Source organism: Oncorhynchus masou, chromosome 31 (assembly GCF_036934945.1).
Source record: "Oncorhynchus masou masou isolate Uvic2021 chromosome 31, UVic_Omas_1.1, whole genome shotgun sequence".
Lineage (NCBI taxonomy): Eukaryota > Metazoa > Chordata > Actinopteri > Salmoniformes > Salmonidae > Oncorhynchus > Oncorhynchus masou.
In genome coordinates this window covers 78,247,536-78,269,611 of record NC_088242.1, presented here as the reverse complement: position 1 = coordinate 78,269,611, position 22,076 = coordinate 78,247,536, and the positions used below count along the sequence as shown (strand labels likewise).

At 40.8% G+C, this 22,076-nt stretch overlaps 2 protein-coding genes and 1 non-coding gene across 3 annotated transcripts; 1 reads left to right on the top strand and 2 right to left on the bottom strand.

Moving 5' to 3' along the window:
- Positions 1–1,531: 1,531 nt before the first annotated feature.
- On the bottom strand, positions 1,532–11,557 carry gabarapl2 (GABA(A) receptor-associated protein like 2). Its single transcript, XM_064952063.1, has 4 exons — positions 11,351–11,557; positions 7,321–7,376; positions 2,924–3,096; positions 1,532–2,042 (listed from the first exon to the last, which is right to left on the bottom strand). The coding sequence occupies exons 1-4, from the start codon at positions 11,382–11,384 to the stop codon at positions 1,952–1,954; spliced, it is 354 nt and encodes a 117-aa protein (XP_064808135.1). The 5' UTR covers positions 11,385–11,557; the 3' UTR covers positions 1,532–1,951.
- trnaa-ugc (transfer RNA alanine (anticodon UGC)) lies at positions 3,906–3,979 on the bottom strand. The gene has a single exon. It is a non-coding gene; the product is annotated as a tRNA-Ala (tRNA).
- A 543-nt stretch (positions 11,558–12,100) lies between the features above and the next one.
- On the top strand, positions 12,101–16,677 carry tmem231 (transmembrane protein 231). Its single transcript, XM_064953003.1, has 7 exons — positions 12,101–12,572; positions 12,847–13,013; positions 13,099–13,227; positions 13,361–13,504; positions 15,298–15,379; positions 15,512–15,617; positions 16,106–16,677. Exons 1-7 carry the CDS (start codon positions 12,434–12,436, stop codon positions 16,266–16,268), a joined length of 930 nt encoding a protein of 309 aa, XP_064809075.1. The 5' UTR covers positions 12,101–12,433; the 3' UTR covers positions 16,269–16,677.
- The last annotated feature ends 5,399 nt before the right edge of the window (positions 16,678–22,076 follow it).

Here is a 22,076-nt window from a genome sequence, read left to right as displayed (position 1 = left end):
CACGTTTGACTTTTTCTCCCCAATTCTGTGATATCCAATTGGTAGTTACAGTCTTGTCCCATCGCTGCAACTCTCGTACGGACTCGGAAGAGGTCGAGAACCATATGTCCTCTGAAACACGACCCTGCCAAGCTGCACTGGGAAAGCTTTCAGTTTATTAAGCTACAGATGAAATAAGTTATGATGAACTTCACAGGGTGGTGAAAGTGCAAGGCGATGAGCTCGTTAAGAACGTTGGGCCAGTAACTGAAAGGTTGCTGGTTTGAATCCCCGAGCCGGCAAGGTGGAAAAATCTGCTGTTCTGCTGTTGAGATAAATGGCGTTGTGATAAATGCAGAAGACACATTTTGGTTGAATGCATTCAGTTCTGCAACAGACAAGGTATCTCCCTTTCCAATACATATTGAGTCTTATTCTGGTCATGACATGATCATCGAGGCTTGGCCTGCCATTTAACAAATAACATTTTCTCATCATTAATAATCTCATCATGTAGGCTATACCCGCATTGTATCTGTGAGCAGTTGGCCAATACCAGCAGGCGCACACTCACTATATAATGCAACATGTTTTGTGAGAAAACCATCAAAAGAGTTTAAAATGCGATGGAAACCCATTTAACTTGTATTTTTTATTCAGTAAATGGGAATTTAACCACAAAAGGTATTTTTATGTGCACTAAATCATCACGCAGAGCCCTTTATTCGCAACCAGTCAATTTGATGGAAACACATCTCTGGTGGGAAAATGTTTTTATGTGTATTTTAGAATATTTTCATGAAAATCTCTCGCCAACTGGATGGAAACCTAGCTATAGATAGAATGTCCCCCTAACTAACGGAAAGCTGTAGACTCAAACATTAGGGGAATACTACGGGTAACATTACAAAAACGTTCTCCCTCCCTAGAATTGTTAGCTGGGTCCAGATGTACTGGGACTACTAGCAGGCGGCTCTGTCATACCAGCAGGCCTGGCTGCAGCTGCGCTCAGAGGCCTTCTCACTGTGGCTCCGCAGTGACCTAAACCTGCTGCTGTTTCACTTAAGCACAGCACGACTTTGTTGCTTACAGCAACAAGGGACTGAGAGACCGGTTTGTCCATAATGCTGTGTGATTTTAGAGGGACATTCAAACACAGGTGAAAGCACACAGCCATACACTGTCATGAAGCATTATTGTACTTGTAGATGAGCCAAGGAAGCAATGGCCAATTTTGTCTGGACATGCAAAGACCTGAGTTTAAAAAGAGTTTGTAGCTCACATGGTCAGTGTCCCCTCCTAGCCCTTTTGGTTGATTTGTCTTAATTATTATTATTTCAATTCTAGTTTCATGTGTCTATGGAGAGCTTTGAGGAATGTGGTAAAGTGGAATGAGGAAAAGTGGTAGATATGTTCATGAGATCTGAGTTAATATATACAGTATGTGCGACAGTCTTTGCTCCTGTATGTGTCCAGAATTATATATGCATCCGTGAATATTTTTCTGTTAAGAAAATTCAATTGTTGTTTTGAATGAGTACAGAGAATAAGAGCCATTTTATGTGTTTTTATTGGTCATCAAGCAACCTTACCTTTCATATATTCAAATTATTGGTACAGTATATATCATCTTTAAAGATAATAAACAGATCAAACAACATTGATAAATTAAAACAAAACTGTTATTACTGTATATCATAGCTGACATTAATATGTTAAACTGCTAATAATAATGCAACAACATTCTTTACCTAAAAGTAATCAAATGTACAATTTATAGTTTCAATATAATATGGTATGAGTGATACTAGTAATACAAATGCATGATTAATGTTGAGGTTTCTAACACACTTCTTCCACACATCTTTCTCTATTATGATAGCGATACAATCAAGCTTGTCTGCAAGAAATAATGGGATGATTGGGTCAAGGAGGATGCAAGGGTTGTGTCAACTCAACTTTGTGTGAAGGCCTAGAAACCAAATGTGTTTTCGCCACTGTACGCCATGTACAGAAAGCCATCCGCATCTCTCTCTTTCTCATATAGCTGTCCCATTGTCAGACTGCAGGATAGAGAAAGACATTGGTCACATTTTGAACATACATCTTCCGGAACACACAAAGATTTAAAACAGATACATCGTCCAACCAGACAAATTTCGAACTCAGAACACAAATGCATGAACATACACCTCTATTAGTCTCGCGTTGCCATACTATAAGCTGAAAATCAAGGTTCCTCCAATACATATCCCACATACAATAAACATTCAGGAACTCATCTGATATCTGAGTCACCCGTGATCTGTTCAAAAATGTTATCTTACATCAGAATGGTATTGTCTATAGATAAACAAGGAAGCTGAGTTTTTAAGAATCTAATTTCAAGGTTTAATCAGTCAAACCCCATAATCATGTGTACAGTCTACCCACATAATGCATTGGTAGGTATATGTATTTTACAGGTTTTTGACAGATAGTACTCACAATCAGACCCACCTAGAGAGAGTGTGATTGGGGTAGATTTGTAGGTGTGATTACGTGAAAGCCATTTCTTGTTGGCAGACAACGTAACATAATGTCAAATCAAATTACGTGAGATTTTAGTTCTGTATTAACCAAGATTAGGTGTAAGTGAAGGAGATTGGTGTGGCTATACTCTCTTTCACAGGGAGATTGATTAAACAGAGACTGAAACTGAAGGTTCATTGTCTTTAGTTACAGACACAAACAAATGCACATAGCGACCACATGGGATGAAACCTAGGCTGGTCTAAGAATGCAACAGTTCTTGAAGACAAAAAGTTAAATGTGGATGGTTGTATAACACGGTAGAATCATTGGGACAGAGTGAAAAACAATGCACTCAGGTCTCATCTAGTGTTTTGAGAAATACTACTCACAGCCCCCACCCCTTCCTCCAATTAAATCAATTTAATCTCACCTGGACTGGGGAACAGTTTTGTCAACAAAGAGAAAAATAGCTTTCTCCGAGGGCAGCTGGATGCGCTTCCTGATGATCCACATGAACTGGGCCACTGTGATGTCAGAAGGGACCAAGTATTTTCTCTTGTCGATGTCCACTATCTGTGAGCCAGACACTTTCTCCACTATCACCTGAGAAGCAGATTAATAACATATTTAAACACACACACACACGCACACGCACACGCACACACACACACACACACACACACACACACACACACACACACACACACACCCCAACAGGGATATGACGTATAACATCCTGTTGTGTTATGATTTACGCACAGCCAAAAACAAACATTCCAGAGATTTTACACAATCCAGTGTGCTCAATATTTTATTTATTTAATATTTATTCAGCCAGGTACATCGTTCCAATAACGACCTTTTTGTACATTGACATATAACACATTAAAACAAGTGTAGTACAGGGTCTCTCTGGTCCTGGATCTTGGACCCGCTACACAACCAGGTCCAGGATTCGTTTCAGGCAGGGTTTGTTTGCATTTCATACATGCTTTATGGCGCGGATCAGGTTATAAAACGCTGCAGGATCTGGATCATAAAAGGGATATGTGAAACCGCCTATAGAAATCCTATTAAATTACTAGAGGGGCTATGCCATCAATCCTAAAAGTTACAGAAGGGGGTGAAAATGGCAGGGAAAAATCCAGACCAGTCTACTTGGAATGAATGGCAGTAGAGGCGTCAGTTATGCACTTCCTGATTTTACTTGTGCAGGAAAATAAAAGTAAGGCATGTAAAATAGAAGAAACTGTAAAATAATTATTGTCGACCTACAATATTGTCATATAATTATAAGTACAGTTTATATGGGTTTTATACACATTTTCTGTATAATAATATATCCCATTTAGCAGACGCTTTTGTCCAAAGCGACTTACAAGTCGGCTGAGGCCACTACTTTTACATATGGGTGGCCCTAGCGGGAATCGAACCCACGACGCTTGGCGTTGCAAGCGCCATGCTCTACCGACTGAGCCACACAGCCTCTAAAATATAAGTAAACAGACATAAATGTCTGTGCTATTATATGATACAATATCAGTACTTCTTAAATGTACAACTTGCCTAAGTCCTATCGTCAACTGATTTCAGCCAGTGTATGACTATGGATTGACTGTATTGTTTGAACAGAATGTTGGCATATTGGCAGTTAATTACATTTTTTGGGGGGTTCCTATAAAACTGTCTGGCTAGCTAGCCAACAAAACATACCATGCAGATAAATTCTTCAAATTAATTGTTGTGGGGCTTGCGAAGCAAAAGCCCCAGCATCAATCCTCGACAAACTTCCTTGCAAACAATTGCCATTTTGACCACTCCCCCAACAAGTCAGACAAAAGCATAGATGGTATGAAATCTTCCCCTACGTCCCCTAAATGGATTAGGAATAGCATCTACCAATCTGTAGATAAAGCTGTTTTTAGAAGCCATCAACTGATCTCTTTCTAGCTGCAGTAAATCAAGTCAGAAGTTAGAAGATTAATTCATAATTACTAGAAATTCGGCTTGTCACCAAAAACATTCACAAACTTCTACAGATGCACAATCGAGAGCATCCTGGCGGGCTGTATCACCGCCTGGTACGGCAACTGCTCCACCCACAACCGTAAGGATCTCCAGAGGGTAGTGAGGTCTGCACAACGTATCACCGGGGGCAAACTACCTGCCCTCCAGGACACCTACACCACCCGATGTTACAGGAAGGCCATAAAGATCATCAAGGACAACACCCACCCGAGCCACTGCCTGTTCACCCCGCTATCATCCAGAAGGCGAGGTCAGTACAGGTGCATCAAAGCTGGGACCGAGAGACTGAAAAACAGCTTCTATCTCAAGGCCATCAGACTGTTAAACAGCAACCACTAACATTGAGTGGCTGCTGCCAACACACTGACTCAACTCCAGCCACTTCAATAATGGGAATTGATAGGAAAGGATGTAAAAAAATATATCACTAGCCACTTTAAACAATGCTACCTAATATAATGTTTACATACCCTACATTATTCATCTCATATGTATACGTATATACTGTACTCTATCATCTACTGCATCCTTATGTAATACATGTATCACTAGCCACTTTAACTATGCCACTTTGTTTACATACTCATTTCATAAGTATATACTGTACTCGATACCATCTACTGTATCTTGCCTATGCTGCTCTGCACCATCACTCATTCATATCTTTATGTACATATTCTTTATCCCCTTACACTGTGTATAAGATATTAGTTTTGGAATTGTTAGTTAGATTACTTGTTGGTTATTACTGCATTGTCGGAACTGGAAGCACAAGCATTTCGCTACACTCGCATTAACATCTGCTAACCATGTGTATGTGACAAATAAAATTTGATTTGTACTTACCAACAAACAACAGCTACAACTTCCAATAAAACAACATCATGTTTTGAAGTTCACATTCCTTTGCTTCTTCTAACAACACTATCATGAATCTAGCAAATATGTTTTGTGGGACAGAGTGCAGTATTTATACTGAGCAAAAATATAAAACGCAACATGTAAAGTGTTGGTCCCATGTTTCGTGAGCTAAAATAAAATATGTCATAAATTTTCCATATGCACAAAAATCTTATTTCTCTCAAATTTTGTGCACAAATTTGATTTACATCACTGTTAGTAAGGATTTCTCCTTTGCCAAGGTAATTCATCCACCTGACTGGTGTGGTATATCAAGAAGGTGATTAAACAGCATGATCATTACACAGGTGCACCTTGTGCTGGGGACAATAAAAGGTACAGTTTTGTCACACAACACAATGCCACAGATGTTTTGAGGGAGCGTGCGAATTGGACTCCTTGTGGCGGGCCGGGCCGGGCCAGGCACTTGCAGGCTGACTTCGGTCGTCAGTTGAACAGTGTTTCCTCCAACACATCGGTGGAGCTGGCTTCCGGGTTAAGCGTGCGGGTGTTAAGAAGCGTGGCTTGGCGGGTCATGTTGCAGAGGATACATGACTCAACCTTCACCTCTCTCAAGCCAGTTGGGGAGTTGCAGGGATGAAACAAGATTGTAATCATGAAAATGGGGAGAAAAAGGGGGTAAAAATGACACAGCAATGAATAAATAATAATAATTGATCAACTATAACTATACTGAACATAAATATAAACGCAACATATAACAATTTCAACGATTTTACTGAGTTACATCAAATTCTCTGGCAACATCTCTGGTGGACATTCCTGCAGTCAGAATTGCAATTGCACGCTCCTTCATGTCACACCCTGACCATAGTTTATTTGTATGTTTCTATGTTTTGGTTGGTCAGGGTGTGATCTGAGTGGGCATTCTATGTTGGATGTCTTGTTTGTCTATTTCTATGTCTGGCCTGATATCGTTCTCAATCAGAGGCAGGTGTTAGTCATTGTCTCTGATTGGGAACCATATTTAGGTAGCCTGGGTTTCACTGTGTGTTTGTGGGTGATTGTTCCTGTCTCTGTGTTTGTTGCACCAGATAGGGCTGTTTTGGTTTTCCACGTATGTATTGTTTGTGTTTCATCTTCATTAAAGATGTATCTAACTAACCGCGCTGCATTTTGGTCCGCCTCTCTTTCCCCACAAGAAAACCATTACACTTCAAAATTCGAGACATCTGTGGTGTTTTGTTGTGTGACAAAACTGCACATTTTAGAATGGCTTTTTTTCTCCCCAGCACAAGGCGTAAAATAAATACAGCATTTCTTTCTTTCAGGTCTTGACGAGAGAAAAAAAAACGGTCTGATGTTCTCTTCTGCGCTGTTCAACCAATCCAGTATATGTGGATGAGTTAAGATGGGATGTCACCTTGTTAAAGATATTATCCAGAACTTTTGTATATTTTTTAGCCAGTAGTTTTGAAAGTAGCGCCCACGAGCCAAAAGTGGTCCCAAAAATTGCGTACTACTTCACAAATGTGCAGATATGTGCACCATGTAATTGCTCTCTCTCTCTCTCTCTCTCTCTCTTGCTCTACTTCCTAGCTGTCACTTAATTGGAGAGGGGCTGAACCTCCTTGGCTGAAACTCGATTTGGTAGGTGGCTGGCCTGTGGAGGTAAATGTAGGGTAATTGGCGATGCACAGCCTTCAAACTAGGTTTTTTCTGTCTAATTGAGGTAAAACAGTAATTCTGCTTATAGATTATGCATGTATGAACTGCACATTGACACATCCAGGCCAAAGCGGGAGATTTGTTTTAAACATACTAGTCGCCAAAGTACCGGTGCATGAAAAGCAGAAGTTGTGTTTCAGGCTGAGGGTGCATAGACACTAACACAGGAAAACACTCTAACCCCTAGGTCGATCCCTTTCACTCACTCACCGGTACCCTGTCAGGATATTTGTTGCGTATTTTTGCAGATTCCACACATCGGTGTTCTGAGAAAGAGAAGAAAAAAATAGGATTAGATGCAGGCATTTATTTATTTCACCTTTAACCAGGTAGGCAAGTTGAGAACAAGTTCTCATTTACAATTGCGACCTGGCCAAGATAAAGCAAAGCAGTTCGACACATACAACGACACAGAGTTACACATGGAGTAAAACAAACATACAGTCAATAATACAGTATAAACAAGTCTATATACGATGTGAGCAAATGAGGTGAGATAAGGGAGGTAAAGACAAAAAAAGGCCATGGTGGCAAAGTAAATACAATATAGCAAGTAAAACACTGGAATGGTAGATTTGCAGTGGAAGAATGTGCAAAGTTGAAATAAAAATAATGGGGTGCAAAGGAGCAAAATAAATAAATGAATTAAATACAGTAGGGAAAGAGGTAGTTTTTTGGGCTAAATTATAGGTGGGCTATGTGCAGGTGCAGTAATCTGTGAGCTGCTCTGACAGTTGCTGCTTAAAGCTAGTGAAGGAGATAAGTGTTTCCAGTTTCAGAGATTTTTGTAGTTCGTTCCAGTCATTGGCAGCAGAGAACTGGAAGGAGAGTTGGCCAAAGAAAGAATTGGTTTTGGGGGTGACTAGAGAGATATACCTGCTGGAGCGTGTGCTACAGGTGGGAGATGCTATGGTGACCAGCGAGCTGAGATAAGGGGGGACTTTACCTAGCAGGGTCTTGTAGATGACATGAAGCCAGTGGGTTTGGCGACAAGTATGAAGCGAGGGCCAGCCAACGAGAGCGTACAGGTCGCAATGGTGGGTAGCATATGGGGCTTTGGTGACAAAACAGATTGCACTGTGATAGACTGCATCCAATTTGTTGAGTAGGGTATTGGAGGCTATTTTGTAAATGACATCGCCGAAGTCGAGGATTGGTAGAATGGTCAGTTTTACAAGGGTATGTTTGGCAGCATGAGTGAAGGATGCTTTGTTGCGAAAAAGGAAGCCAATTCTAGATTTAACTTTGGATTGGAGATGTTTGATATGGGTCTGGAAGGAGAGTTTACAGTCTAACCAGACACCTAAGTATTTGTAGTTGTCCACGTATTCTAAGTCAGAGCCGTCCAGAGTAGTGATGTTGGCCAGGCGGGCAGGTGCAGGTAGCGATCGGTTGAAGAGCATGCATTTAGTTTTACTTGTATTTAAGAGCAATTGGAGGCCACGGAAGGAGAGTTGTATGGCATTGTAGCTTGCCTGGAGGGTTGTTAACACAGTGTCCAAAGAAGGGCCAGAAGTATACAGAATGGTGTCGTCTGCGTAGAGGTGGATCAGAGACTCACCAGGCATAGGTAGTGGCATGATATAGCTACTTACATTAGATTAGATAGATTTATTGTCCTCCTAAAAGGAAATTCCTTTCCACAGCTCATACATTTACCTCCATTCACTTAAGACAGCAGATAAACACAAGACTGAGACAGCACAGTAAACAGTAATAGTAGGTGGTAAAAGAGTCATTTTGGAGATGTTCTACTGATGATGTGAGGGAACACACTTGTTTTAAGCATTCCATGTGGAAGCAATGTGCAATGCCAATACAGTGCATTTGGAAAGTATTCAGATCCCTTAACGTTTTCCACATTTTGTTACGTTGCACCCTTATTCTAAAATGTATTAAATTGTTTTTTCCCCTCATCATTCTACACACAATACCCCAAAATGACAAAGCAAAAACAGTTTTTTAGAAATGTTTACAAATTTATAAAAAATGTAAAACTGAAATATCACATTTACATAAATATTCAGACCCTTTACTCAGTACTTTGTTTAAGCACCTTTGGCAGCGATTACAGCCTCACTTGTATTTGGGGAGTTTCTTATCTGCAGATCCTCTCAAGCTGTCAGGTTAGATGGGGAGCGTCGCTGAACAGTTATTTGTCCCGGAGCCACTCCTGTGTTGTCTTGTTTTCACCCCATTCTGAGGTCCTGAGGACTCTGGAGAAGGTCTTCATCAAGGATCTCTCTGTACTTTGCACCGTTCATCTTTCCATCAATCCTGACTAGTCTCCCAGTCCCTGCGGCTGAAAAAAATCCCCACAACATGATGCTGCCACCACCATGCTTCACCGTGGGGATGGTGCCAGGTTTCCTCCAGATGTTACAGTTGGCAATCAGGTCAGACTTCAATCTTGGTTTAATCAGACTAGAGAATCTTGTTTCTGATGGTCTGAGAGTCCGTTGGGTGCCTTTTGGAAAACATCAAGCGGGCTGTCATGTGCCTTTTACTAAGGACTGGCTTCTGTCTGGCCACTCTACCATAAAGGCCTGAGTGGTGGAGTGCTGCAGAGATGGTTGTCCTTTTGGAAGGTTCTCCCATCTCCACAGAGGATTTTAGAGCTCTGTCAGAGTGACCATCGGGTTCTTGGTCACCTCCCTGACCAAGGCCCTTCTCCCCCGATTGCTCCGTTTGGACGGGTGGCCAGCTCTAGGAAGAGTCTTGGTGGTTCCAAACTTCTTCCATTTTAGAATAATGGAGGCCACTGTGTTCTTGGGGACCTTCAACGCTGCAGAAATAATTTGGTACCCTTCCCCAGATCTGTGCCTCGACACATTCCTGTCTCCGAGCTCTACGGACAATTCCTTTGACCTCATGGCTTGGTTTTTGCTCCGACATGCAATGTTAACTGTGGGACCTTATATAAACAGGTGTGTGCCTTCCAATCATGTCCAATCAATTGAATGTACCACAGGTGGATTCCAATGAAGTTGTGGAAACATCTCAAGGATGATGAATGGAAACAGGATGCATCTGAGCTCAATCTTGAGTCTCTTGGCAAAGGGTCTGAATACTTTTGTAAATAAGGTATTTCTGTTCTGCAAAAATGTCTAAAAACCTGTTTTCGCTTTGTCATTGAGGGATATTGTGTGTAGATTGATGAGGATTTTTATGTATTTAATACATTTTAGAATAAGGCTGTAACATAACAAAATGTGGAAAAAAGGGAAGGGGTCTGAACACTTTCCAAATGCACTGTACATACATGTATCTCAACACATATGTCTGTCAACTTTCAACTAATGTTTCAGACATAGTCATGATCTAGATAGCTATATGAGTTCATGTTAGATTTACTAGACTAGAACTCAACCTTTGCCATTATACAGCTGGTTTAGTGTCATGCATGACACTAGAACCCTTTTCAAACTACTGAGGTGAGCAAAGTACAGCCAAGCTGAGCAGTACTGGACTGTTTACACACCCACCACAGATGCCAAGCTGAAAAGGACTATGTGAAAATAAAACATCAAAGCCAGATCAGAACAGTTTGGACCAGATTCGACACAATAGTGTGAAAACAGTATAAGTGTGAGGATTCCATTGAGGTTCAATGCTGTCAGTTTCATTAGCCTAGATATAAGCCCTATAATTAGACATAATTGAGTAGATCCTTTATCAAGTGATAAGATTAAAATAAGAAAATGGGGTAAAGAACATGAAAACACATTTAGATTGGGGGACAAAATGTGCATCAGATAACTGGTAGTTTATAACTGCTTATATGTTGGGACAGTTCTCTCTCTCAATTTTATCTCTTTAAAAAAAATCTCAATGTAACAACCTGCATTAATAAATGCTGTTTATATATATATATATATATTTAAATAGTGTGCTATTATGTTCCCTATTCTTAATTACCTTAATATGCATGCATAATATGCATTACTGAGGGAACCAGTAAGGTTCCGGGGGGTAACGTTGGCCTACATGTGATTCGAGTAAAAGTTATGATGGTGTTTATAAAATACATTATTTTACGAATAACCTGTAGGCCAGTACGTGAACACATGCACCATATTAACCTTTTGTTCAATCTCCAAGCCTTATGTGTGTGTTTGTGTGTGTTTGTGGCCCAACGTACGGCACATGCAATCTATTCTGCTCACTTCAAAACCGATAACGAAATCTGTACATGAGATTACACAGGCAATTACATGTGACATAATTAAAATCCCTTTACCGAGGGAATGATCCTCTTTAAACATCCATTTCATTTTTGCAGAATCCTCGCGGTATGACGTGTTGTTGAAATTCAAATCTGAACGTGTAAACAGGCAGGTTATTGTCGATTTTATGTAAAACAACTCAAATGTAAACAATGTAGCAGCAACCCTTCGAACGCCTGTCTAGCCCAAGGAGGTGGTGATGTCACTGTCTGGTTGTACCATTTCTATTCTGTAGGGGGGACGGGGAGGGGGGGATTGTCAACTGCAAAACTACAGATAGAACAATGAGACAGATATTTCATCCGATGCATCCGTTTTGCGTTTCCACTCACTACCAAATATGGTAGTGGGAGAAAGCCCACTGGCCGTCGTTGGGAGAAGATGGAACAAGATGGATCTTGGACGATATTCTGCACGTTTTCTCATCGATTAAACATTTGATTTCAATACAGTTTTATGTTCCCCAAACTAGAATGTGGTATGAATATAGTGGATTAAGTTTTGTGGACCCTTTGCAGACCCTTTGCAAAATAAAAAAAAAGGCGAATTGAGTTATTGCATACGCACACTTCTCAGAATAGGCATTCCCTAACGGAATATGCAGACATGCATAGAAAGCGCCAATAGGATCTCGCTAGCTCATGCTTTGCTCTGCCCACCTGGTGCCTTGCTTGGTCTGCCCACTATGACTCGCTCCAATGTGTTCACATTGGAAATGACAGCCCGTGGTCTATCTTGATTTAGTTGTAAAAAGTCTTTGGTACAACAAGGATTTGTTGCCGGGAAATCAGCCGCTGCAGCCATGGTAACCTCAGAACGCTAAACAACGGGAAGTAGATTTAAGCTAGCAAGACAAAGTGGCGCGACTTTTTGGAGAATTCGATTCGAAGTCAATAACACTTTCCTGGAAGGACCTCCTAAACGTGATACTACCAACTGTTTTTCTAGAGCTGACTTGTGCTTTTGGATTTAGCTACTAGCTGGTTACAAGCCCTATATTTCTGTTGGAACGCCACGACCTCTCTCGCAAAGTAACCACATTAGCCTTGTAGCTACTACTAATTCTAGCCAACACCCCTTGCTAAAAACTATTCGTCATGGCTTTTTATGAAGTCTATTCTCACCCTGCTTCAATTAGATACAAAACAAGCGTTTGCACCAAAGCTACGTTGTTTCTTGGTATTGTCTTGTGTCTCACCTACATCCCACCCCTCTTGGTTGCTTACAGGAGCCAAGGTAACGTCAGTCAATTGCAAAATATTTTACTTAGGTAGCTAGCGCGAGTTGAACTCGATGATCTTTATATAGCTTGTTATGGAATTATTCAGTTTATGCTAGCACCTTTCTCAAGGAGATAGAACTCCAGCAAGATAACCTTTCGACACTATCATCGCTATCTAATTGAAATCAATGTATGTTGCAAATCCTCTGTTAACCTTAGCTAAATGTTCTCGTTGTTGGTGACACTTTGATTTGATACAATATTCTGGTATTCCTTTTCTCTATTTAGGGTTCTGGGTAAAGAGGAGTACATATGAAGAGCAACCTGTTGTTCGGTTCCAGTACCAGGTTCTGATAATTGCAGCAACAAGCACTAGTGGTGACTATGTTGCGTGGAGCACCTTTCCCAATTTTAATAACATGCAAGGAACTAACCTCAGAATTCCTTCTATCTCGGTAAGTATGAATAGTACTATTAAGATGGTGCTTCTTAAGTGACACAAAGATCACTCACTGATCTCTGGGGATGTTGTGAATGCAGGTGCGAGAGGAAGACCAGAATCAGGATGGGAAGTTGGACCGTTTGAAATTCCGACTTGACCTTCCCCTTCGGGCTGATGAACAAGTGTACAGCATCCAGCTACTACTCACCTTCTCCTACCAGCTGTTTGTATGTCGTCGCCCCCCCCCCCGCCCTCCCATTCAGTCCGACACAATGTCCAATGCATTCACTACATCCATACAGTTCCTCCCACTACTGCAGTCTCTTTTTGTATTTCACTTCCATCTGTCTCTCTTTGCAGAGAATGTCCACTGTGGTGATGCAGACACTGGCCTTTGTGCAGCATTCCTCCTCAGTTCCTGGCTCTCAGCTCTTCATCAGTGGAGATCTGCGGCTCCAGCAGAGAACCCCACTTCCACACCGTGGTCTACACACTGTATACAATGTGAGGGCACATTCTCTCTCTGTATCTCTCTCAGACACACAACACATAAAGTATTGTTCAATGTAGACATGGCCCTTAACCACAGGTTTAGAATACAATTACCCTCAATCCTTATATTAACCATTAGGTTACCCGACGCTGTATTAGTGGTAGGGGCAACTTTGACCTACTCCTGCTGGGACTCCATGAGCACATGTAGCAGATGGGGATCTGTGAAGCTTAGTCTGCGGTCTGACGTTTCTCTACTTGTGCTGCCAAATAGCTAGATTTATGATGGTGCGACTGGGAAAGACGTTTCAGGGTTCATCAGTATCAGCCGAATCAGGTGGAAGTGGCGTAACATCCTTTACACACATACAGCCCAACAGTTTGTATAAAGTATACACTTAAACAAAGCTCCATCATTGTAATATTGACACTACAAGCATTTACTCCCAAAAGTCAAATATTGGTGTCATACTTCAGTGCACCTGAATATGTCATGACAGTGACAAACCTTACGTCCAGGAATCTTAATCAAATCAAATTGTATTTGTCACATGCGCTGAATACAACAGGTGTAGACCTTACAGTGAAATGCTTACTTACAAGCTCTTAACCAACAATGCTTTAAGGAGTTTTAAGAAAAATTAGTGTTAAGTAAAAAAAATTTTTAAACTAACAAATAATTAAATGGCAACAGTAAAATAACAATAGCGAGGCTATATACAGGGGGTACCGGTACAGAGTCAATGTGGAGGCTATATACAGGGGGTACCGGTACAGAGTCAATGTGGAGGCTATATATATACAGAGTCAATGTGGAGGCTATATACACCGGTACAGAGTCAATGTGGAGGCTATATACAGGGGGTACAGAGTCGGTACAGAGTCAGATGTGGAGGCTATATACAGGGGGTGGACTATATACAGGGGGAACAGAGTCAATGTGGAGGCTATATACAGGGGGTACCGGTACAGAGTCAATGTGGAGGCTATAAACAGGGGGTGGAGGCCAGGGGGTACAGAGTCAATGTGGAGGCTATATACAGGGGGTACCGGTACAGAGTCAATGTGGAGGCTATATACAGGGGGTACCGGAACAGAGTCAATGTGGAGGCTATATACAGGGGGTACCGGTACAGAGTCAATGTGGAGGCTATATACAGGGGGTACCGGTACAGAGTCAATGTGGAGGCTATATACAGGGGGTACCGGAACAGAGTCAATGTGGAGGCTATATACAGGGGGTACCGGTACAGAGTCAATGTGGAAGCTATATACAGGGGGTACCGGTACAGAGTCAATGTGGAGGCTATATACAGGGGGTACCGGTACAGAGTCAATGTGCAGGGGCATCAGTTAGTTGAGGAAATATGTACCTTTTTGGTAGAGTTAAAGTGACTATGCTTAGATAATAAACTGAGTAGCAGAAGCATAAAAAGGGGTCTGGGTAACACTTTGATTAGCTGTTCAGGAGTCCTATGGCTTGGGGATAGAAGCTGGTAAGAAGCCTTTTGGACCTAGACTTGGCGCTCCTCTACCACTTGCCGTGCAGTATTAGAGACAACAGTCTATGACTAGGGCCTTCCTCTGACACTGCCTGGTATAGGGGTCTTGGATGATAGGAAGCTTGGCCCTAATGATGTACTGGGCCACACGCACTACCCTCTGTAGTGCCTTGCGGTCGGAGGCCAAGCAGTTGCCATACCAGGCAGTGATACAACCAGTAATCAATGTTTAAATACTGCTTTGTGTACTTAACTTATATTTTGTGTGCTTCTTGACTTATATTGTCCTCTTTTATAATCTAGGTATCAGTAATTGATGGAGCAAGTCCGTTTGCAAGCGCATATGATCTTGCCAACGTCATTGGATCCTATCAGGATAGAAACTGTAAGTGGGAATTCTCACTTGCCATGTTTCTATAAGTTGATCACTGTTGAGTTGTATCTGATAACACGTAATTAGCCCACTTATGTGTTTGCCTGCTGTTTCTCACTCTCACACTTCCCGTTCCTTACACAGTGACAACGTTTCTGTCCTGTCCAAGTCCAGTATGGACTGTGGGTCGAGCTGCTGGTACTCCCTTCCAGATAAATGCTGAAGTCCGCTACCCAGTGGAGGTTGTCAGATATCCTTTATTGTGTGTCTGTGTGTGTGTGTATTGAAAAGACTTGTGAAAATATTCCTTTCTCTCTGTTTGTGTTAGATGCAGCCTAACCAGTTTGACAATGCACATGCTTTGGCGAGTTCACAAAGGCCAGACATTCATGTTTACTTTCCTTATTGTCTCTTTGTCTATATGATTTCTTGCACTGGTATTAATGTTATATTGAATGTTTAGTTTGTCTAGGCCTACAAGTGCAGGAAAGACAAATATTATGATTTAGATTCTTTATTGCCATTAATGGCAAGGCCACTGCTGCTAAAGAAACACGAGACAGACAATGATTGCAACAATAGCAGTAATGATAATAATAGTTAAGTAATTAAAGAAAGGATTATATATATATATAAGTATTAAATTGTCAGAATCAGCTCAACCTTTTACATATAGAAAGTAAGGGGAAGGGAGGCATGGCAAACACACACACAGTATTTCCTTGACTGAGCCTCCACCTATCGGCCTGGGTTCTGGGAGATGATCAAATTTGCCTGGATCCAGTACGTCAGTGTGTTGCTTATCTTCCTCTGGGTTTTCAACAGGATTCAGACCTTTGTTTTCCAGAATCAGGTGCTGCCGACTGTACCTATACCACTCTTGAAACAGCACCACTTTTGATTCAGTGAAACTGTTCACCTCCCATACTGAGGTACTGTGGAGGGAAGATGCCACCTCACCAAACAACTTACATTACAATGGCCAAATGTTCAGAAGATCAATACACACACACAGGATACAGTATTTTCCTTGCCTTTACATATACATTTACTTAAACATCACTAGTACACATCGCTACACACAAAAGGCATTCAAATATTTAGCTTCATCAGTCCGTGCTACTGAATGAACTGTTATGGAGTGATTGATTTTCAGTTAGCTATGTAGCGTTAGCTGGTGCTGTGTAAATGTTGAAAACAGATTTGTGATTATTTGTGAATGTGGAAAAGAAATGTCTAGTTTTTTTATGAATCAGTTTTTATTTTGTACATAGCTCTTGGCACTTAATAAAGCAGTGGTGGAAAAAGTCCCTAATTGTCATACTTCAGTAAAAGTTAAGATACCATATAGAAAATAACTCCAGTGAAAGCCACCTAGTAAAATACTACTTAAGTAAAAGTCTAAAAGTATTTGGTTTTAAATATACTTAAGTATCTAAAGTAAAACAAAGTATACATCATTTGAAATGTCTTATATTAAGCAAGCCAGACGACACAATGTTTATTTAATTTACAGATCACCAGGGGAACACTTGGACACTCAGACATAATTTACAAACAAAGCATTTGCGTTTAGTCAGTCCACCAGATCAGAGGCAGTAGAGATGATAACGGATGTTCTCTTGATAAGTGTGTGAATTCAACCATTTTCCTGTCCTGCTAACCATTCAAAATGTAACGAGTACTTTAGCGTGTCATGGAAAATGTATGGAGTAAAAAGTACATTATTTTCTTTAGGAATGTGGTGAAGTAAAAGTTGTCCAAAATATAAATAGTAAAGTACAGATACCCCAAAACACTACTAAAGTGTACTTTAAAGTATTTTAAACTTTAAAGTACTTTACACCACTATAATGATACATTTGTACTTTTTCTCATTTTCATTCACTGATAAGATCAGAACGTGGGTAGTCTGTATAGTCAGAATAAATACACAGAAGGGTGGAACTGAAATGCATTGATCGACGGGCTGTAGTGGAGCAGGCCGAGAGCTTCAAATTCCTTGGTGTCAACATCACTAAGGACCTATCATGGTCCAAACACACCAACACAGTCGTGAAGAGGGCACGACAACGCCTCTTCCCCCTCAGGAGGCTGAAAATATTTGGCATGGGCCCTCAGATCCTCAAAAAGTTCTACAGCTGCACCATTGTGAGCATCTTGATTTGCTGCATCACCACTTGGTATGGCAACTACTTAGCATCCGACTACAAGGTGCTAAAGAGTGTAGTGCATACGGCACAGTATGCAGGGCCAGAGTGTCAGAGGAAGACCCTGAGAATTGTCAAATACTCCAGCCACCCAAGTCATATACTGTTCTCTCTGCTACCACACAGCAAACGGTACCGAAGTGCCAAGTCTGGGACCAAAAGACTCCTGAACAGCTTCTACCCCGAGCCATAAGATTGATGAACAGTTAATCAAATGGCTACCCAGACTATTTGCATTGAACTCCTTTTTTTTGCACGGACATTCTTGCACTGGCTCTATGCACACTCACTGGACTCTACCCACAGTCACACTACACTGACACTCCAACACACACACACACATTACATACCCTCACACACACATCCATATTAACGCCACACATAGACACACCTTCACACTTCATATACGTTGCTGCTATTCAGTTTATTATCTATCCTGATTGCCCAGTCACTTTTACCCCAACCTACATATACAGTGGGGAGAACAAGTATTTGATACACTGCCAATTTTGCAGGTTTTCCTACTTACAAAGCATGTAGAGGTCTGTAATTTTTATCATAGGTACACTTCAACTGTGAGAGACGGAATCTAAAACAAAAATCCAGAAAATCACATTTGTATGATTTTTAAGTAATTAATTTGCATTTTATTGCATGAAATAAGTATTTGATCACCTACCAACCAGTAAGAATTCCGGCTCTTGCAGACCTGTTAGTTTTTCTTTAAGAAGCCCTCCTGTTCTCCACTTATTACCTGTATTAACTGCACCTGTTTGAACTCGTTACCTGTATAAAAGACACCTGTCCACACACTCAAACCTCTCCACAATGGCCAAGACCAGAGAGCTGTGTAAGGACATCAGGGATAAAATTGTAGACCTGCACAAGGCTGGGATGGGCTACAGGACAATAGGCAATCAGCTTGGTGAGAAGGCAACAACTGTTGGGCAATTATTAGAAAATGGAAGAAGTTCAAGATGACGGTCAATCACCCTCGGTCTGGGGCTCCATACAAGATCTCACCTTGTGGGGCATTACTGATCATGAGGAAGGTGAGGGATCAGCCCAAGACCTGGTCAATGACCTGAAGAGAGTTGGGACCACAGTTTCAAAGAAAACCCATTAGTAACACACTACGCAGTTATGGATTAAAATCCTGCAGCGCACGCAAGGTCCCCCTGCTCAAGCCAGCGCATGTCCAGGCCCATCTGAAGTTTGCCAATTACCATCTGGATGATCCAGAGGAATGGGAGCAGGTCATGTGGTCTGATGAGACAAAAATAGAGCTTTTTGGTCTAAACTCCACTCGCTGTGTTTGGAGGAACAAGAAGGATGAGTACAACCCCAAGAACACCATCCTAACCGTGAAGCATGGTGGTGGAAACATCATTCTTTGGGGATGATTTTCTGCAAAGGGGACAGGGTGACTGCACCGTATTGAGGGGAGGATGGATGGGGCCATGTATCGCGAGATCTTGGCCAACAACCTCCTTCCCTCAGTAAGAGCATTGAAGATGGGTCGTGGCTGGGTCTTCCAGCATGACAACGACCTTGTAATGCGGTTCTTCCTGGGAAGGAGAATGCAGCGTGGTTGAAATTCATGTTTGTTTTTAATAAGAAAACTATACATGAATAAACAACAAACGTGTAAACCCGAAACAGTCCCGTGTGGAACAAACACTGACACAGGAGACAATCACCCACAAAACCCAACACAAAACAGGCTACCTAAATATGGTTCCCAAACAGAGACAATGACTAACACCTGCCTCTGATTGAGAACCATATCAGGCCCAAACACAGAAACAGACAAACAAGACATCCAACATAGAATTCCCTCTCAGATCACACCCTGACCAAACAATATATAGAACATACAAAGCAAACTATGGTCAGGGTGTGACAGACCTGAAACACACAGCCAGGGCAACTAAGGAGTGGCTCCTTAAGAAGCATCTCAAGGTCCTGGAGTGGCCGAGCCAGTCTCCAGACCTGAACCCAATAGAAAATCTTTGGAGGGAGCTGAATGTCCGTATTGCCCAGCGACAGCCCCGAAACCTGAAGGATCTGGAGAAGGTCTGTATGGAGGAGTGGGCCAAAATCCCTGCTGCAGTGTGTGCAAACCTGGTCAAGAACTACAGGAAACGTATGATCTCTGTAATTGCAAACAAAGGTTTCTGTACCAAATATTAAGTTATGCTTTTCTGATGTATCAAATACTTTTGTCATGCAATAAAATGCTAATTTATTACTTAAAAATCATACTATGCGATTTTCTGGATTTTTGTTTTAGATTCCGTCTCTCACACTTGAAGTGTACATATGATTAAAAAAATTACAGACCTCTACATGCTTTGTATGTAGATAAACCTGCAAAATCAGCAGTGTATCAAACACTTGTTCTCCCCACTGTACATATTGTCTCAACTACCTTGTACTCCTGCACATTGACTTGGTACCGGTGTTCCTTGTAGATAGCCTCATTATTGTTATTTGATTGTGTTACTATTTCCTTTTTTGTCTTATTTGCTTTATTATTTTTACCTTTTAACTGCATTGTTGGGAAGGTGCTCGTAAGTAAGCATTAAACCTGTTGTATTCGTGCATGTGACAAATTTTGTCAATAGTATTAAGCCTTATCTTGAGTCCAGATCACAGAGAAGATCTAACCAGTAACCTGTAGTGACGTCAGACTGCATTTGTGTAAAGCCACTGTCTGCCACTTGTAGTAGTTGGTATTTGAATGTGTACATTGACAGCTAAAGCTGAAGTGTGTAGTATTTCTGTTTAATTCATAGCTCCACTTTCGTCCCTCTACAATATGCTTACATTTCAAGGTGTATTAACATACCTGTTACAGTGTCAGGCAGGGCTGAGGTATCTTAATGCCAACTCAGTTGTGATATTTTCATCAGAATAGGTTTGGCTCTGCACACTGTCTGTGTGCTTGTGTGTGAGCTTAGTGATAGGTGTTTGGGTGTGTGTGTTGCTTGAAGGATAATTGAATTCAGTTGACTTGTTTTAGGTAAGTGTGTATTTATGTGTGAGCTACAGTTGAAGTCGGAGGTTTACATACAATTAGGTTGGAGTCATTAATACTCGTTTTTCAACCACTCCATACATTTCTTGTTAACAAACTATAGTTTTGGCAAGCCGGTTAGGACATCTACTTTGTAATTATTCCAACAATTGTTTACAGACAGATTATTTCGCTTATAACTCACTGTATCACAATTCCAGTGGGTCAGATGTTTGCATACACTAAGTTGACTGCCTTTCAACAGCTTGGAAAAAATCCAGAAAATGATGTCAATTGACATAAGGTCGTGAGGCCGATACGTAACCTTCTTAAAGATCAGTGATACTATCAAGAGCAGTGTGCGGTTTCCTTTTTCTTTCACCTTGTAAAGAATCCTCTCTCTCTCTCTCAATTCAAATGGTCTTTATTGACATGGGAAGTGGTGTAAAGTACGAAAGTAAAAATTCTTTAAAGTACTACTTAAGTCATTTTTTGCGGTATCTGTACTTTATTATATGTTTGATAACTTTTACTTTTACTCTACTACATTCCTTATAAAAATGATGTACTTTTTACTCCTTACATTTTCCCTGACACCCAAAAGTACTTGATACATTTTGAATGCTTAGCAGGACAGAAAATGGTCCAATTCCCTCACTTATCAATAGAACATCCCTGGTTATCCCTACTGCCTCAGATCTGGTGGACTCACTAAACACAAATGCTTTGTTTTTAAATGATGAGTGTTGGAGTGTGACCTTGGCTATCCGTAAATTTAAAAAAGAAAGAAAATTGTGCAGTCTGGTTTGCTTAATATAAGGCATTTTAAATCATTCTTACTTTACTTTTGATTCTTAAATATATTTTAGCAACTACATTTACTGTTGATACTTAAGTATATTTAAAACCAAATACTTTTAGACTTTTACTCAAGTAGTATTTTACTGGGTGGCTTTCACTTTACTTGAGTCATTTTCTATTAAGCTATCTTTACTTTTCCTCAAGTATTATAATTGAGTACTTTTCCCACCACTGGACATGGGAAACCTGTTTACATTGCCAAAGCAAGTTAAATAAACAATAGACAAAAGTCAGAAGACACAAAACATCAACAATAAACTATTAGAATTTAACAATAAATACTAAACTGAAGAATGATTTAAAATGGTAAAGTTATTTAATTGTTATGTACAGTGTGTACAGTGTACAGTGTTTTCGCAAGGTGCAAATAGTAGGGGAAGATAAAAAGATAAATATTGGTGGTATTTACAATGCTGTTTCTGCTCCACTGGCTTCCCTTTTGTCATGGCAACAGGCCACAAATCTTGCTGCTGTGATTACACACTGCGGTATTTCTCCTAACATATATGGGAGTTTATCAATGTTTGATTTGTTTTCAAACTCTTTGTGGGTCTGCGTGATCTGTGGGAAATATGTATCTCTAATGTGGTAATACATTTGGAAGGAGGAAGTACAGCTG

Coding starts and splice junctions, on each gene's coding strand:
- gabarapl2 (XM_064952063.1), bottom strand. CDS start 11,384: ATGAAATGGATGTTTAAAGAGGATCATTCCCTCG. Junction 7,377..11,350: donor TAAAGAGGATCATTCCCTCG/GTAAAGGGATTT, acceptor TCTCTTTCTCAG/AACACCGATGTGTGGAATCT. Junction 2,043..2,923: donor AAAACTGTTCCCCAGTCCAG/GTGAGATTAAAT, acceptor TCTATCCTGCAG/TCTGACAATGGGACAGCTAT.
- tmem231 (XM_064953003.1), top strand. CDS start 12,434: ATGGCTTTTTATGAAGTCTATTCTCACCCTGCTTCAATTAGATACAAA. Junction 13,505..15,297: donor GTCTACACACTGTATACAAT/GTGAGGGCACAT, acceptor TTTATAATCTAG/GTATCAGTAATTGATGGAGC. Junction 15,380..15,511: donor ATCCTATCAGGATAGAAACT/GTAAGTGGGAAT, acceptor TTCCTTACACAG/TGACAACGTTTCTGTCCTGT.